The 14,534-nt window shown below is 54.4% G+C and overlaps 1 protein-coding gene across 4 annotated transcripts in view; it reads right to left on the reverse strand.

Annotated features, from left to right (window-relative positions):
* The window catches only part of OPA1 (OPA1 mitochondrial dynamin like GTPase), a 66,656-nt gene that overhangs the window by 20,889 nt on the left and 31,233 nt on the right, over positions 1-14,534 (reverse strand). For all 4 annotated transcript variants that reach the window (XM_044670881.1, XM_044670879.1, XM_044670880.1 and 1 more), the window contains 10 exons: positions 12,958-13,071; positions 11,874-11,954; positions 11,628-11,702; positions 11,407-11,478; positions 11,224-11,323; positions 10,365-10,495; positions 8,722-8,794; positions 8,571-8,643; positions 6,471-6,586; positions 681-745 (listed from right to left, as the gene is read on the reverse strand). In XM_044670881.1, the coding sequence (XP_044526816.1) occupies positions 681-745; positions 6,471-6,586; positions 8,571-8,643; positions 8,722-8,794; positions 10,365-10,495; positions 11,224-11,323; positions 11,407-11,478; positions 11,628-11,702; positions 11,874-11,954; positions 12,958-13,071 (900 nt within the window). The remainder of the gene's footprint in view (positions 1-680; positions 746-6,470; positions 6,587-8,570; positions 8,644-8,721; positions 8,795-10,364; positions 10,496-11,223; positions 11,324-11,406; positions 11,479-11,627; positions 11,703-11,873; positions 11,955-12,957; positions 13,072-14,534) is intronic.

Below are 14,534 nucleotides of genomic sequence, written 5' to 3' on the forward strand. Positions count from 1 at the left end.
CCGTTGTACCCACCAGAGAAAAGCCTCCAACGGGTGGGGAAGATCCCTGAGGGAGGAGGGAATCACCCAGGACTGGGGCACAGAATGCCCAGAGATGTGAACAGGCCCAGGGGCCCCTGCTCAGGCCTCAGGTACCTCCAGGAGAGGCAGGCCCCACAGGCCCTGCCTCTCCCAGCCTGAGACTGCTTGGAGTAGATATCGGCCTCCTAGAAGACGGAGGAGTCAAGTCCTGCTTGGAGGACGGGCCTCTGTCATCTGCATCAGAGAAAATCCATGCCCTGGTGAGGGAGACCTTTCCCACCTCCCCGGCTCCCAGTGCCAATATCCAAGTGTCCCTGAGGCTCAATGGCACGAGCCTGGGTGGACTGTCTTCATGGCATCTGCCACTGCTGCCCAAGTCCAGTTTACAATGCCTGATCCCATCTGGGAGAGGCCAGGCTGTAGCTGGGCAGAAGCGGCCTTTCAGACTCTGCAGAAAAGGCCGCTGCGCTAGAATTCTGGCTTTCTTCCTCCTTTTTTTGGGGGGGCTGCTGGGAGGTTAGCTGACATTCGGAAATGTCCCTTTTAGTGGTAGATGCTCCCTAACTGTGAGAAGATCTTCTCTGCTATCAGCTCCTGCAGTTTGGGATCTTGTGAATGATGGAAAGGCCCAAACCAAAAGCATAAAGAAAGCGTATTACCCGGTCAAGTTCTCGCAAGCGGGGATAGTTGTTCTTCCATTCAGTTTCCAGGTTGAAACGTGTGGCTGAGGAAGGAAAAACAGCGATCAGCGACCCTCTGGCCAGTCCCGGGTGACTCCACGAGCCCCTCAGCTATAAGATGGGCGTCCTGGCGGTCTTTACCTCCCCCAAGGCGAGATCCTGCCCATGAGGAGCCCGATGGCTCCACGCAGCGCCTGGCCCTACAGGGGCTTCGATCCCCCCAGAGCACCGCCCCAGAAGCAAGCTTAAACGTGTCTGGGCCTCCCACGGCCTACAGCATCCGCCTCAGGTGCAACCAAGCACTGAGCTAAAACTTCTTGAATATGGAAAAGGACTAAGCCCTGAGGCCAGCGTGGACAGTGTGGGAAGCTTCCAGACTAAGACTGGATGGACTTTCTCGGGTGCCCTCCCACACACCCGACTCCCAGTGAGGCATCCAGGTGACGGCAGGGTCCTATCGAAGCAGTGTCAGGGCGCCGAAGCTCTGAACAAAACGAGGCTGACAAGGGTGACTGAGGAAAGCGGCCACCCCCGCTGTCCTGGCATCCACAGGAAAGGACAAAAGAAGGGGCGCGCCCGCAGGCTGGGGTGAGGGGGACGATCACACCTGACCAGAGATGGCCTGGATGGCTCCAGATATGAAAGGGCTCCACCATCCTGGGTCACCTCTGGTCACTGGGTGCAGCAGGACCAATCTTTGCTATGGGAAGAGACGGCACCGCATTTCCTGAGTCACTGTCGGTCAGCTCGGAAAGACTGTGAAGGACGACGGCCCAGCTTTCAACGAAGGGAAGTCTGCAAACTGTCTTGCATGGAGTGAGAGCTGGCCATCTGAAGCAGTGCGGCACAAACCGGGAGGTTAGACCCGAGTCTTCCTTCTAGGACCGGGTCACCCGAAACATGGGAGCACCCGGGGGTCCCTGAGCCAGGCCCCAAGTGGGCGAGGCGCGGGATCGAGGGCAGCCGCCAGCGCTCGCTTGCAGCCAAGGGCAGTTGCCCATGAGTCCTCGAGGGGCCTGGAAGGTGCCAAGCAGAGAGGCCAGGAGAAGGCTCTAGAGGCGACAGTGTGCAGCCCACCCAAATCCCGAGAGCTTTCCTGGGCACGACACTGTCCTTGTTTCTGTTCTTAACCCAACCAAGCCCAAGATTTTCCGTGTATCCCTCTTGAGTTTCGTCCTCTTAGACTCAGTCATGTATGGAATCTCTGGGATCTGGATTTTCCTTTTTAGCAGGCTGGTTCTTCCTCCTCTCCCCCGACGTGACCTCTTTAAATGGGATGAGCCAACTGTCCCGGTCTGTATCCAGGCAGCACTGGCCCAAGCATGGACCCCTGTAGACTTCCTTCTAGAGTAAGACTCGATCATTAACGACGGCTCTTTGGATCCAAGTGTCTAACCGGGCCTGAATCCTCCTAACTGCATTACTGTCTTGCCTACAACGTTCTGCTTTCCCCCACACCAGCGGCATGTGGCTTCGTCAAATGCCCTGAAATCCAAGCCAACAACAACTTTCAGCACTTTCCTCATCTACGAAACTGGAACCCGTGTGGGAGGAAAAGGAATGAAGGCCAGTCTGGCCTGAGGTGCTCCTACCACTCACGAACCCTCCTCTGAATAACGTGTCCTGGGACTTGGTGGGGAACCCAGACCCGCTCCCAGGCCTCTAAGGTGAGGGCTTCCCCCTCCTTGTGAGCCCCCCACGAGACAGACCTCTTCTATTCGTGAGTGTTTTAAAAACCATCTCCAGGTGGGTCTCAGGCTGTGGCTCCCCTGGCCCAGGGCCTCGAGCTCAGCCCTGATGCCAGCTTCCTCTCTCCTCTCTGCGGGCATCTCCCTACAAGCCTTACTTGTTTGCTCCTGTCCAGGCTTAAGAGCCTAAGCAGCCCAATGAGCTGAAGAGCTCGGCCTCCGCTGGCTCCCACTGTCCCATCCATCCCAAGCAGTGGTCTGGTCCCTCAGGCAGTGCCCCTTCCTCTGTCCCTCACTGGAGCTCCTGAAATTCCCTGTGGACTATCCTCCCCTTAGGCCTAGGCCACATACTTCATACTGAGCCTCCGTCTTCTGAACGTGCCTTTGTGAAACCTCGATTGATAGCGGAGTTCCCTGAACACGCCGAGACAACGGCCCCCCTTTCCTCCTCAGGCTGGCGTCCCTTTGTGTTTCCAGAATCTCTCAGTGGAGAACTTGCCTCTAGTCTGGGAGATGGAGATGGACTCTCGCTCTCCTCACTCTGGGCCTGGACGGCCACTGCCCCAATCCAGGGCTCTCCTCTAGCCCCGATTCTCTTCCCTATGAGGTCTATGCATTGCCACCCCCGTCAATTAGTTTCTCCCAGTGGCTAGGTAGTGTGAGCGTTCTACAGCTTTTAAAACTGAACATCATTCCCTCGAACAAAGAGAATTCTGTTCTGGCCTGAGCTGCGATCTCATCGAGGTCGGGAGCTCGTTCCTGGGCGGATCAGGATCCTCTCTACAAGCCGGCTGGAGAGAGCGAGGCCGAGGCCGGGTCCTGACTCCTTATTCACACGCCCCGCTCCTTCTACTGGCAGCTCTAAATGCGTGTTCTTCAGTTCTGCCAGAGAGGGTGGGGGGGCTCCGTCAGGCAGAGAATCACCCGGGGGTCGGGCGTACTTCACAACTCAGCCTTTTCCTCGATTCGTCCAGGCGGTCTACAGTAGACAGCAATGACAATACCATCCGCTCATCTTCCCCCAAAGGCTTTCGATTGTGGCTGATTGCTCCATCTTCTCACACATGCATGTCATCTTTTTAAAATTAAAAATCTACCACCTCTCCCCACCTCACGGAGAAACAGAGAAGGCTAAAGCTCCTCTTACGGCCCAATAATATTCCTTCGCGTTTCCATACTGCACTTTATTCCACTGTTCCTTCCAGTTCTTTGCTACCAAAGAAATGAGCAGAGAGCAGCATTTTTGTTCATCCTTAGAGGGTCCAATCCCTCCCTTCTCCTCCCTCTCCTCTTCTCCTTTCCTTCGCGTTACCAAGTTTAATGAACTATACTGATGAAAACAACTGTGTATTCCTCCCCATTGTGAGAGGAAGGTCCAGCATCCTCTGCCTCTCCCGGGCCTCCCTCTTTGTTCCTATGGGCTTCTACTCCCCTAGTCCTACTGTGGGAGATCACCCTGCTGGCGTGTGGTCCTCTTCTTCCTTTCCATTCTTCTTCTAAGAGCGTCCTGACAGAACAGAACCACCCGCAGGCCTTGTCCAACGGGCCTCCTTTACGACCCTGATGAGAGGATTCAGAGGGGACAGACGTCCTCTCCCCACAGCTGAATATCAAGAGATAATCCTGCTTGATCCGTTATGAGTTTGCCTCTGTTTACCTTTTGATGTTTCTCTTGCCTCCAGCGTGAGCACTTCAGTTTATAGGGAGCTCTGATCTGTTCATGAGGCATGTCTCAAGTCTTCTACTTCATCAAAGATCCGCCTTATCCCAAGTAGGATTCCACTCAGTTGTAATGGGTGGATTATTCTTGTCAATCCATATTCTTTGCCTAACGCCAAGCTCTCCACTCTTCAGGGTGGTGGGTGATCCTGACTGTGGCTTCTTAGAGCTCGAGTTCTTTCTTGCTGGCTGGCAGTCTTTGGTTCTTTGATTCGGAAGCTCTTGGTTTTTGTTATCGTGTTTCTGGGAGTTTTCATTTGGGGGCTTCTTTCAGGCAGTAACCAAGGGGTTCTTTGTAGTTCTCCTTGGCCACTGGTTCTAACAGATCCGATTAGTTTTCTTTATGATTTCTTAAAATACAACATCTAGACTCTCTCTCTCTCTCTCTCTCTCTCTCTCTCTCTTTTTTTTTTTAAACCCTTGTACTTCGATGTATTGTCTCATAGGTGGAAGATTGGTAAGGGTGGGCAATGGGGGTCAAGTGACTTGCCTAGGGTCACACAGCTGGGAAGTGTCTGAGGCCGGATTTGAACCTAGGACCTCCCGTCTCTAGGCCTGACTCTCACTCCACTGAGCTACCCAGCTGCCCTCTCTCTCTTTTTAAAAACAGACTCAAGGCACTCAGATGGCCCAATGATTCTTAAGGTGAGTTGTTTTGGCTATGTTTGCTATGCGATGACCCACCTCATATGTTCTTATCAAACATCTTGCTTCTTCCACAAGTCTTTTGAGTTAAAAAAGATTTCTTGCTGCCTCATGGAATCATTTGGCACATTCTAATTTTCAGGGCATTCTGTCTGTCCCTCTTGTGCCAAGCTGCTCACTAATTCTTTCTTCAATGGCTTTTACTTCTTTTCCTATTTTTTCCTTGTGCGCTCTTATTTCTGTTATAAATATATTTTCAACTCTCGTGCCTCATCTCGTCCTTGGAATTCCAGCTGGACTTGTGCTCCAGCTGGCCTCTCCATCTACTTTCTGACTTCAGACCTAAAGTTGGGGCTGCCTCCTGTGTTCTTCTCCAAGATAGCTCTGGCTGGCCGCTGCTTTCCAAGTCCCTAACCTAGGTGACTCTGAGCATGCCAGTGGCCTTGGCCTGGCTCTGCTGCTGGACTCGGCTCCTGTCATCCAGTTGGGCAGAGGGCCTGCTGGTTCAGAGGGTCAGAGATTCCTGTCCTAGTTCCTTTGCTGCTGGCTCCTGAATGAGCTTGAGGCTGAAACCGAGGCTCTGCTCCACTCCTGGGATGAAGGCACACGGCTGCGGCTTGCCTCTCACCTTGCCCCTTGCTCAGTCCGCAGCCTAGGACCCACCACTTGTAGGTGCAGGTCACTACCCAGCTGGCCCGCAATCTGCCCCTGCCCTCAGCACAAGGCCAGGACCCTAAGGAATGGGTCAGAGTCCTCTCCCTGCTCAGGTGGGCTGTTTCCAGCTAAAACTGGGCCTGGGGTCCACAGACCTTTTTGCCTGATTCTTTGACAATCTAGGCCAGGGGTTCCCAAGCTTTTTTGGCCTGCCGCCCCCTTTCCAGAAAAAATATGACTTAGCGCCTCCTGTCACATACTATCACCGCCCCCAAAAGCCTCTGTGGCCATCACTGCCTCCCTGGATCGCCGCAGCACCACCAGGGGGTGGTGGCGCCCACTTTGGGATCACTGGTCTAGGCTGAAAAAATGACTCACTACAGTTTCCTCTTGGATTTCTTGCTCAGGCCTCAGGCTGGTACATCGGAGGAGGGTTTTGGAAGGAGCTCTCCTCCTCCTCCTGTTACTCTGTCATCACTGCATAATTTTTCAAAATGCTACGGGACCTGGATGTGCTTTCAGCCAACATGTCTCTTTGGAATAAGTGATTTCCTTCTGAAGCCAGAGTCTTCCCCTTGCCCTGAGATCTCTGGTTCTTTTCCTGTGTGTCCAACCTTTGCATTCGCATCCACCCTTTCCTCTCTATTCCTGGGGTCATCAGAGAAGTGGTGAAGAGTCAACCGAAAATTAATTTAAATCTGCTTAGGAGGAACTAGTGTCTTCCCTTGACTACTGAACCCTGCCCTCCTTTTCCCAGGGACAATGAAGTAGAACTCTCGAGGCTTGGCTTCCTCTTTTGCTCATGTTGGCTAAAGGTTCACGCATTTAAAAAAAAAAAAGAGCAACCAACCCCCCCCCCCCACCTCCCCCCCACACGCACGCACACCCTGTCTTTCATGTCAGGAGTGAATTGTTTTCCCAAGTGAGCCACAAACCCATAGCCTGAAACCTACATGGAACACGAGGCCCAGCACACAACTAGTTTATCCGCTGTTAAAAGTTGTGAAAAAGAGCAGGTCGGGGCCCTGGGAGAGGCGGCCTGATGCCTTCATGGCTGAGCTACCTTTGAAACAATCGGCCTGCTGCTCCACGGATTCTCGCACCATCTTCCAAAAGCAGTCGGACACCGCCAGACTGAGATTTCTGGTGGTCACTTGGTGGGCCTTCAGCATGCTTGTCCTGCAGGGAAAGTGGCAAACACAAGACGGTCACTCTAGTGAGGAGCTGGAAGTGACCTGTCTCGTGTCCTGCCAATCCCAAAGCATTCTCAGCTAAGGCTCCCAAGAGGCCTGGAGCTGGGGGAACAGTCCTCAGTCTCTGTCTGCCTCTGGCTCCCTCCCTCCCCTGTCTCTGTCTCTCTGTCTGTCTGTCTCTGTCTCTTTCCCTTCCTCCCTCCCTTGTCTCTGTCTCTTTTTCTCTGTGTCTCTCTGCCTCTTCCTCTGTCTCTTTGTCTGTCTGTCTCTGGCTCTCTCCCTTGTCTCTGTCTGTCTATCTGTTTCTGTCTCTTTGTCTCTCTGTCTCTTTCTGTGCTTCTCTCTCTCTTTTATATCCATCAGGCTCCCCATTCTATCGAATTAGAATATGAATGATTAAAATTCACTGGAGGAAAGCTCCCCAAGAGGGAGAAATAACCCTCCTGGCCAGGGAGTCTGTACTCAGAGGCACCGGCATGGCTCCCTAGCAAGGGGAACCATCGTGGGCACCTTTTGTGTGTCAGGCACTGGGCTGGACGCCTGGGACGCAAAGACCACAAATAGCAAAGCAGTGCCTGCTGCCAAGGAGCTTCGCTCCATCCATGCACAAACGAGGATGGGCGAGACAAATGCCGGAGGACTCAGGGAGGGCCCAAGTCCAAGGTGGAGCTGAGGAATTCTCAGAGGTGGTCATAAGGAGCCCCCAAGGTCCAGGGCAGACCAGGCCCAAGAGGCAGAGGCAGGAGAGATGAGTCATCAGGGGAATAAGTAAAGGCTGTCTGGGCCAAGCTGTGAAGGGCCTCACGTACTAGGAGCTCACTATCCTGAAGGCAATAGTTTCTTCTCACCAGAGAGTTTCCTGGGCAGGGAGGAAGAGATCGGAGGCAAAGAGACCCACTGGAGGCTACTGTGATAGTCAGGGAGAGAAGTGAGGGGGCCTGAGGGGGAAGGGTGGCCACAAGGTGTGTGGAGGGAAGAAGAGGGGGTGGGAGATGCTGGGGAAGTGGAAGATGTACTGGAGGAGCAGACCAGATGCTGCCCAAGGACACCAACAAGCACAAGGTCACAGACACAGCTCAGAGACAAAGGGACAGAGGCAGGACATGAATTCAAGTCTTTCCCTGAGGAATATTCCCAGTTCCCTGGGTGGACAGTGTTTGAGGAATCAGCCCATAGGAGGGAATGGCATGGGCCAGCTGTGCAAGGGGCATGATCTCCATTCTTTATGATCAGGTCGTGGCCTGGCAGACTGAAGAAATGCCAGAGCCAAAGCTCGTCTAGGCCAGTCTGGAGTGCCTCATGCCATCCTGGTGGAGATGATGGCAAGGAGAGGGCTCTAGAGAGCACTTAGGAACACCGGGATGGAAATGCCTAGTGGGGTACCCGAGGAACTGGCCCTCGCCCCTCTCTGTTCCACATTTTTTCGGTGACTTCGAGGAAGGAATAAATCAAGGGACGGGGAGCTTATCACGAGCCCAAGGACTGATGGTGTGTGTCTACTCTGATAACCTCAACAGAAGACGCACGTCCTGGGATCTCGTCGCTGTGGCTATTTTAGCCCAGAGAAGGGAAGGTCCCCCCCAGTCGGAGCTTCCTTTCCACCTCCTAATGGCGCCCAGCCCTTATTCCAGCTCCAGGGCTGCCCTGAAGCCCCTCTGGGGTTCTCTGCTCACAGACAAGCGGCAGCTACTACCAAAGGATCTCTCCTCCCAAGGCAAGCTCAGCCGTGCTCGGCCTTCCAGACTCAAGGCCAGCAACAAGCTCGGACTCGTCTCCCCATTTCCTGCCAAGGGCGGCTGAGATTCATTCAGCCGACAAGCACAGCCTCTCCTCTGAGAACCAGAAAGTCAGCGTTCCAAGCGGAGCGTCTAAAGCCACGACGGAAACTGGCCGTTAGACCCCCTGAAGTGCACAGAATGTTAGCTCAGCCTTCGCCTGGGAATGTCTAAATGCCCGAGTGATGCACCTACTTCAGGAGTTTTGAATTCTGGAAAAATTCTTCTTCGTAATCCCGGATGGCCTCGATACTTTCCGAGCTGTTTCCTAGAGAGAAAGGACAGTGACGCGGTCTTTAACGAGCACCAGGACGCGAAGGGAGCCCATTAGCCGGTCCCTCTGTACCTTTTCCCGTGACGACGGCGAAGTAACCCAGAGCTTTCATTGGGAAGAGCTTTCCTTCGATGATCTGCTGAATCTACCGAAACAAACACATGGCAAAAGCCAGTTTAGAAAGTGGCGCTGAGCTATGGGATGAGGAGCACGACTTCCGTGGCTTCTGTCCGGTGCCACGGGGGCCAGTTGGTAGCTGGGGACATTCAGCGCCCCCCAACTTCAACTTCTGCCTGGGTGCCATCAGCGGGGTGAAAGTTCTATGGTCTAAGGCTGGGGTCACTGGGAAACCTGGGGGGGCGTCAATCACTTATTTGACGTCAAGAGCAGAAACATCCATTTCTTCTGTGAGAGGCCAAGGAAAAGAGGAACGGCGCGTTGCTGATGGGGGCCCCCGGGCTGGAGCAATGAACACAGAGGACAGATGGTTCATGTGGCTGAATGGGCCCCCTTTTTCACTCTTGTTAGGCGCTTTGGCTCCCTGGAAAGCTGTCCCAGGAAATGAAACCAAAGGAAAATGAAAGCTATCAATGACGTCTTGGGGATCAGTGGATGGCCAAATGGAAAAGGCATCAGAGGAGGGTCAGAAAACCTGGGCTCTAACCTCGTCCCCACAACCCGGCAGGCACTCGGAACCCTGGAGGTGATTCATTCATGCTTGCTAAATGACTGACGGCCTGAAGGGGAGTAAACTGGGCCTCAGAAGACTTCGGTTTGAACCCTGGGTAGCTGTAGCTGGGTCCCTCCGCCTGGGTGGGATCTGGCTTCCTTCTACGTAAAATGAAACGCTTACACCGAGACCCGCTTAAGTCTCTGCAGCCCCGAGTACAACAGTCACATTCCATTCAGCCTCCATGCGTCCAGCTACGGAATGGGAAGAACAGTCTCTCCCCTCAGGGGGTTGTTGGCCAGAGCGTCAGGCACAGAATCAGAGGAGACTGGAAGTGACTGTTGGGCCAAAAGGCCGACTACCTCTGGGACCTTTAGCCACGGTTTGCTCATCTGTGAATGGGATAACGACAGTGAACCACCTTCCTCACAGAGTTGCTGTGAGGAAGGAGCTCTGCAGGCCTCCAAGCGAAACAGAAACAAATGTGTGCATAAGAAGCTGACCAGCTCTGGGGCAGCAGGCCCACACCCCGGGGGCCATTCCAGCTCGGAACACTCTACAAGCAAGGAGCCGTGGACACGGCGTGGAGGCCAGACTCTTCCCAACAGGAAGGACGGTGAGGAGCTTTCCCTATGAGAGTTCATGGCTCTGTAACCTTCTCTAATGAGATGAAGGGAGGACTCGAACCCATCATCTGCTTCCTGCCCCGGGTGCTGGGTGCTTCACCTTGAGAGAGAGACACCTTGGGAGGGGTGGGGCAGAGGGGTGCTGCTTTCAGAAGAAGACAGCAAAGCCAGGTGGTGAGCAGGACCTACGGGCTTGTGCCGAACTCCCTACAGCTCGAGCTGGGTATGGCAAAGTGAGACAACTTCAACAGACCTCCCAATTCTGGGAAAACAAGAGCCCGGAAGTCCAGTCTTCAAACTCAATCATTAGCGAACCGAATGGCAAAATGGCTTATCCCAAGGGCACGGTGACCCTGACAACAGGGACGCAGGCTTAGTCCAAAGCCTCAAGGTTCCCTCCAAGGGGGGCCAGGCCTTACCCTGCTGGGGCTGGCCACGTTCCTCTCTGCCAGGTCAACTTTGGTCAGCACAAATATCGTCCTTTTGCCATGAGGATCCATCTGACTGACCAGGTCTGTAACGATGCTGCGTTCAGCATCCACGGACCCATCTGCGAGGAACAAGAGCCAAGTGAACCCCCAATGTGCTCCTCGAAGCCTCGCACCCTACACAGGCACCCCAATCATGACAGACAATCTTTCCTCAGTTTCCTTGCACACAAGGGATGGAATCGTCAGTGTCAATCAATAAAAGGTCTAAAGTCTGCTGCAAACATCCTCAAATGTAACTCTAAGGGGTGTCAAGACTGGGTGGCACCCCCCATCGCTAGAGGCCCGCACTGTGCACATTATTCAGGGCTCTTGGATGAACATGGGGGCTGAGCAAAAGGGGGTCGCTCTAGGACTCTTTAATAAGGACATTCTCTTCCTGCCGTTCACTGCGGGAGCTGCTTCCGAGTTTTCCTGTCTCTCCTGCTGTGGATAGATGGAAGTGGGTCCTGTCCCATGGCAGGGACTCCCTAGCCAAATCCTTCTTGGTTGTGACCAAAGGATAGGACACTTATGTCCGACTAGGAGAGCCAGCTCTCGCGGCCCCAGAGCCCACTCCTCAAGCCTCTCCTGGAATCTAGTCTTAAGGCAGGATCACCTGGGCATTCTTGGACAGCCCAAAGGGTGTGAGCCAGCGTGGTCCGACGGCCGTCAGGGAGCCAGAAGAAGCCGAGTGCCTCTGGGCCTCTCCAGAGGGCCGGCCCACGATGTGTTCTGGATTCTCAGAGGCCCTCGGAGGTGGGGCAGAGGGGACACGGCACAAGGCCCAGGCCAGGGCCCCAAGACTCACCTTGAATGCAGAGAATGATGGCGTTGGGATTCTGCATGTAGGCTTTGCTGATACTGAAGATGGTCTCCTTGGTGTCGGGAGCCATCCCCGCCGTCACCGTCTTGAAGAAAAGGCCAGAAAGGTGATTTGCTCTCCCTTCCCAGAAATACCGAACTACGCTTGTGTGCACTTGGGGCTACTTACGTTAATGACGCCGGGCAGGTCCACCAGGACCATCCTCTGCAGCCCGGGCCCTTTGACGTTCAGAGAGATGGTCTGCAGAACGAGGGACACCAGAATTCAGGTCCTTTCCTGAGTCATCAGGGCGTCCGGCTCGTGTCTGCCTTTGGGAGCTCAGGACACGGACGAGGAGCAAGTGCGGCGAGCAGCCCGTCCCCCACCCCGAGGGCCCCGGCCGCCCTTACCTCAGGGCTCACGGTGTAGCCCTCTTTCACATTCTTCCGCATCCGGAGCTCGATCTCTCGTCTCAGGGCTGCGAGCTGTTAGACAAAAGCCAAACAGGAGTAAGAACGTCTCCGCCTCGGCAGCACGCCCCAACCACCGGACTTCCAGTCAGCCATCCACGGAGGGCGGTCCTGAACGGGCTGATGGAGACACCGAAAGCCAGACTCGGGCCATCCCCGGCCCGTGGGCCTCGCTCTGCCACTTACGTCTTCCTCTTTGGTCAGGTCGAATTCCCGAGAACTGTCTTTGAACAAGGCCACGTGGTGAGGGCCTTCGCTGAGCGTCACCTGAAACGGCACAAAAGGGGCTGTGAATCCCCCGGACAGCCCAGAGCCCCCGGGGTGTCCCCTCGGCTTGTGCTCACAGAGATGGCCGCAGGCGCATCCGGAGGGGGGCCTGGAGCCCAGCGTGGCGACTGAATGGGAGTCAGTGTGACCCTGGACCAGTCACAGATCTCCTCAGAGCCTCGGGCATCCCTAGAAGGCCGGGCCAGCCTGGGTGGACCAAGTTCCCTGAGCTGATCCGATGGGCATCTTTTACGGACCGTTCTGGGAGGACAACGTGCACCTCCTGCGTCTGCATCACCGTCGCCCACGGAACAATCTGGCTCCCTGACAGTGACTGTGAGCTCAGCCCCAGGCTCAGCACCACAGACACAAAGAGGAACGATGGAGCCATGCGGCCCCGGGCGCCTCCTCAGAGGAAAGCATGAGCATGTGCGTGTGGGAGCGGGGCTGGGGAGAGCCCAAAGGTGGGAGAGGCAGATGGGCAGGCCGGGGTGACCGCCAGGACTCTAGCTGGACCCAGCCTGGAAAGCCAGGACGCAGGTCAGAGGGAGGCCCGAAGCTTGCTGGTCCTGGAGGGGCAGCTATGAGTCGGACGGTCTGAGAAGACGGATGAGAAGGCGATAGGAGGCCACACAAGGTGTGCGCCAAGAGGAGTTCTAGGTTTGGGGCTACTAAACCTTTCGGCTTTTCAGCTATACCCACACCCTCCAGACTGGTTCTCTTTTATGCGGGGAATCTGATTCTTTGGCTTTGCAGTAATACATCTGATCTGAATAGCAAAGAAGGAGGAAGGGAAAGAATCCTTTACAAGACCAGAGAGACGCCGAGTCCCTGCAAGATTACTGTCTTGGCCAAAAAGAACGCAGTTCAAAAACTCGGCTTTTGAGATGATTTTAAAAGGTGCCTCGATTCTACTGCTAGCAACCCCCCACTTCTCCAACAGGTCTGGGGGGACGGGGAGAGGGGGAGCTGCTGGGAGAATCCGCTCGGACTCGCATCTCACCTTGACGGGAGAACGGGTCATCATCTCCCCAGAGCCGCGTGGGAATATCCGCGCTTGGGCAATCATCTCTAAGACGCTGGTTTTCCCGGCACTCTGGTCCCCCACCACGACGACCTGGGACAAGAGAACCAGCCAATCACTCATTGCTTCCTACCTGCATCTGAGATCCTTGTTGGTATTTGTGTTCTGTCCCTGGATACAAGCTGCTGAGGACACCCAGGGCCGGCCATCCCGCCTCGCCCCCAGCCCGTCTGCCCTCGGGGGACCGGCTAGAGCGAGTCTGGGAGGCCTCAACACAGAGAAGGCTGGGGACTAGGGGGTGATGGCCACGGGCCTTCCCACGGACAACCACCAAGGCGATGGGGCCTGGATCTGCCTCCAGAGGGCAGTAGCAAACCACAGATTTGTTGGGAATCTGGAGAATTGAAGAAAAACGGCCACCTTCTCTAAACATAGGTGGAGCCGGTCACTGATGCTCCGAACAACGTCCTTCTTTTGATTCGGCGAGTTCTTCTCATCTCACAAGGCCATACTTGTTACGCTTTAACTGCCCCCTTAAACGTACTGGGGGAAGAGGCACACCTAAAAGGCTTCCTAATCCAGACTGGACATGTTTTCCAACAAGCCTCGTCCGTCACCAAGTCAATGCTGCCCACCCATCAATCCAGACAATCTGATGATTCCCACTGACGAACATCTGTTGCTGAATGCTAGTTCCACTCCGGAGGCCGTGGGGTCTGGGCTTTGCTTCTCTAACATGCCCCGGGGACAGCGGACCTGATACATGTGCATTTTCTAATAACTGAGGCTTAGCTCTCTTGATTTTAGACTTTCCATTTCCTCTTTTTGGAAGCCGATCCTAGGACGATGCATTCAAAATGCCCGCCATCTTGAACGGAGGCCAGGGAGCATCACTGAACCTTTCCTTGAGGCCCCGGGGGCGGGGGTAGTAGGGGCGGCACCAGCAGGGCCCAATGTTCTCGGGGCCCCACAGAGGGATGTGCAGAGTACTCTTGGGTTGGATTTCTCTAGTTCTTCTGACTCCTTCTCCACTACAAACCATTGAGGAGCCTGTCTTTCCACAGCACTTCCTGCCCATTCTCCTAACCCTTCCAAATCTCCTACAGCTTGGGAAATCCAGCCAAGAAGCTCCGTGATTTTTCTCCACTAAGGGCAGAAGGAGAGACCTGGGGGTGCTACATATAGTGACTTGAGTCTATAGGGAGTCCCTGCTGGCTTCTCAGACCTCTGCGGGGCAGACACAAGGGACACAACAAGCCTTCTTTTAGAGCTCTGCCTTATTTTTCAATAGCTTCAGGAACCCGATCAATGTTCTCCAGAGAAGTGAATCTAAAAGAACCTGTTTTGCAGCAATTTGTACCAACAATTCATTAGGCTGCAGCAAAATTGGAGTTTTTCATTGTTTCAAGATAGACGCTCCTTTTCTTTTGACAATTTACCCGAGGAATTAATTTTACTGGAGAAAAGGAAAAAAAAACCCATTTTCCTCAACAATTTTACAAGAGATGGTGTGCATTTACTGAGTTAATCTGATGATTAAAAGGTCTAATTTGGAA

Source organism: Gracilinanus agilis, chromosome 3 (genome assembly GCF_016433145.1).
Source record: "Gracilinanus agilis isolate LMUSP501 chromosome 3, AgileGrace, whole genome shotgun sequence".
NCBI lineage: Eukaryota > Metazoa > Chordata > Mammalia > Didelphimorphia > Didelphidae > Gracilinanus > Gracilinanus agilis.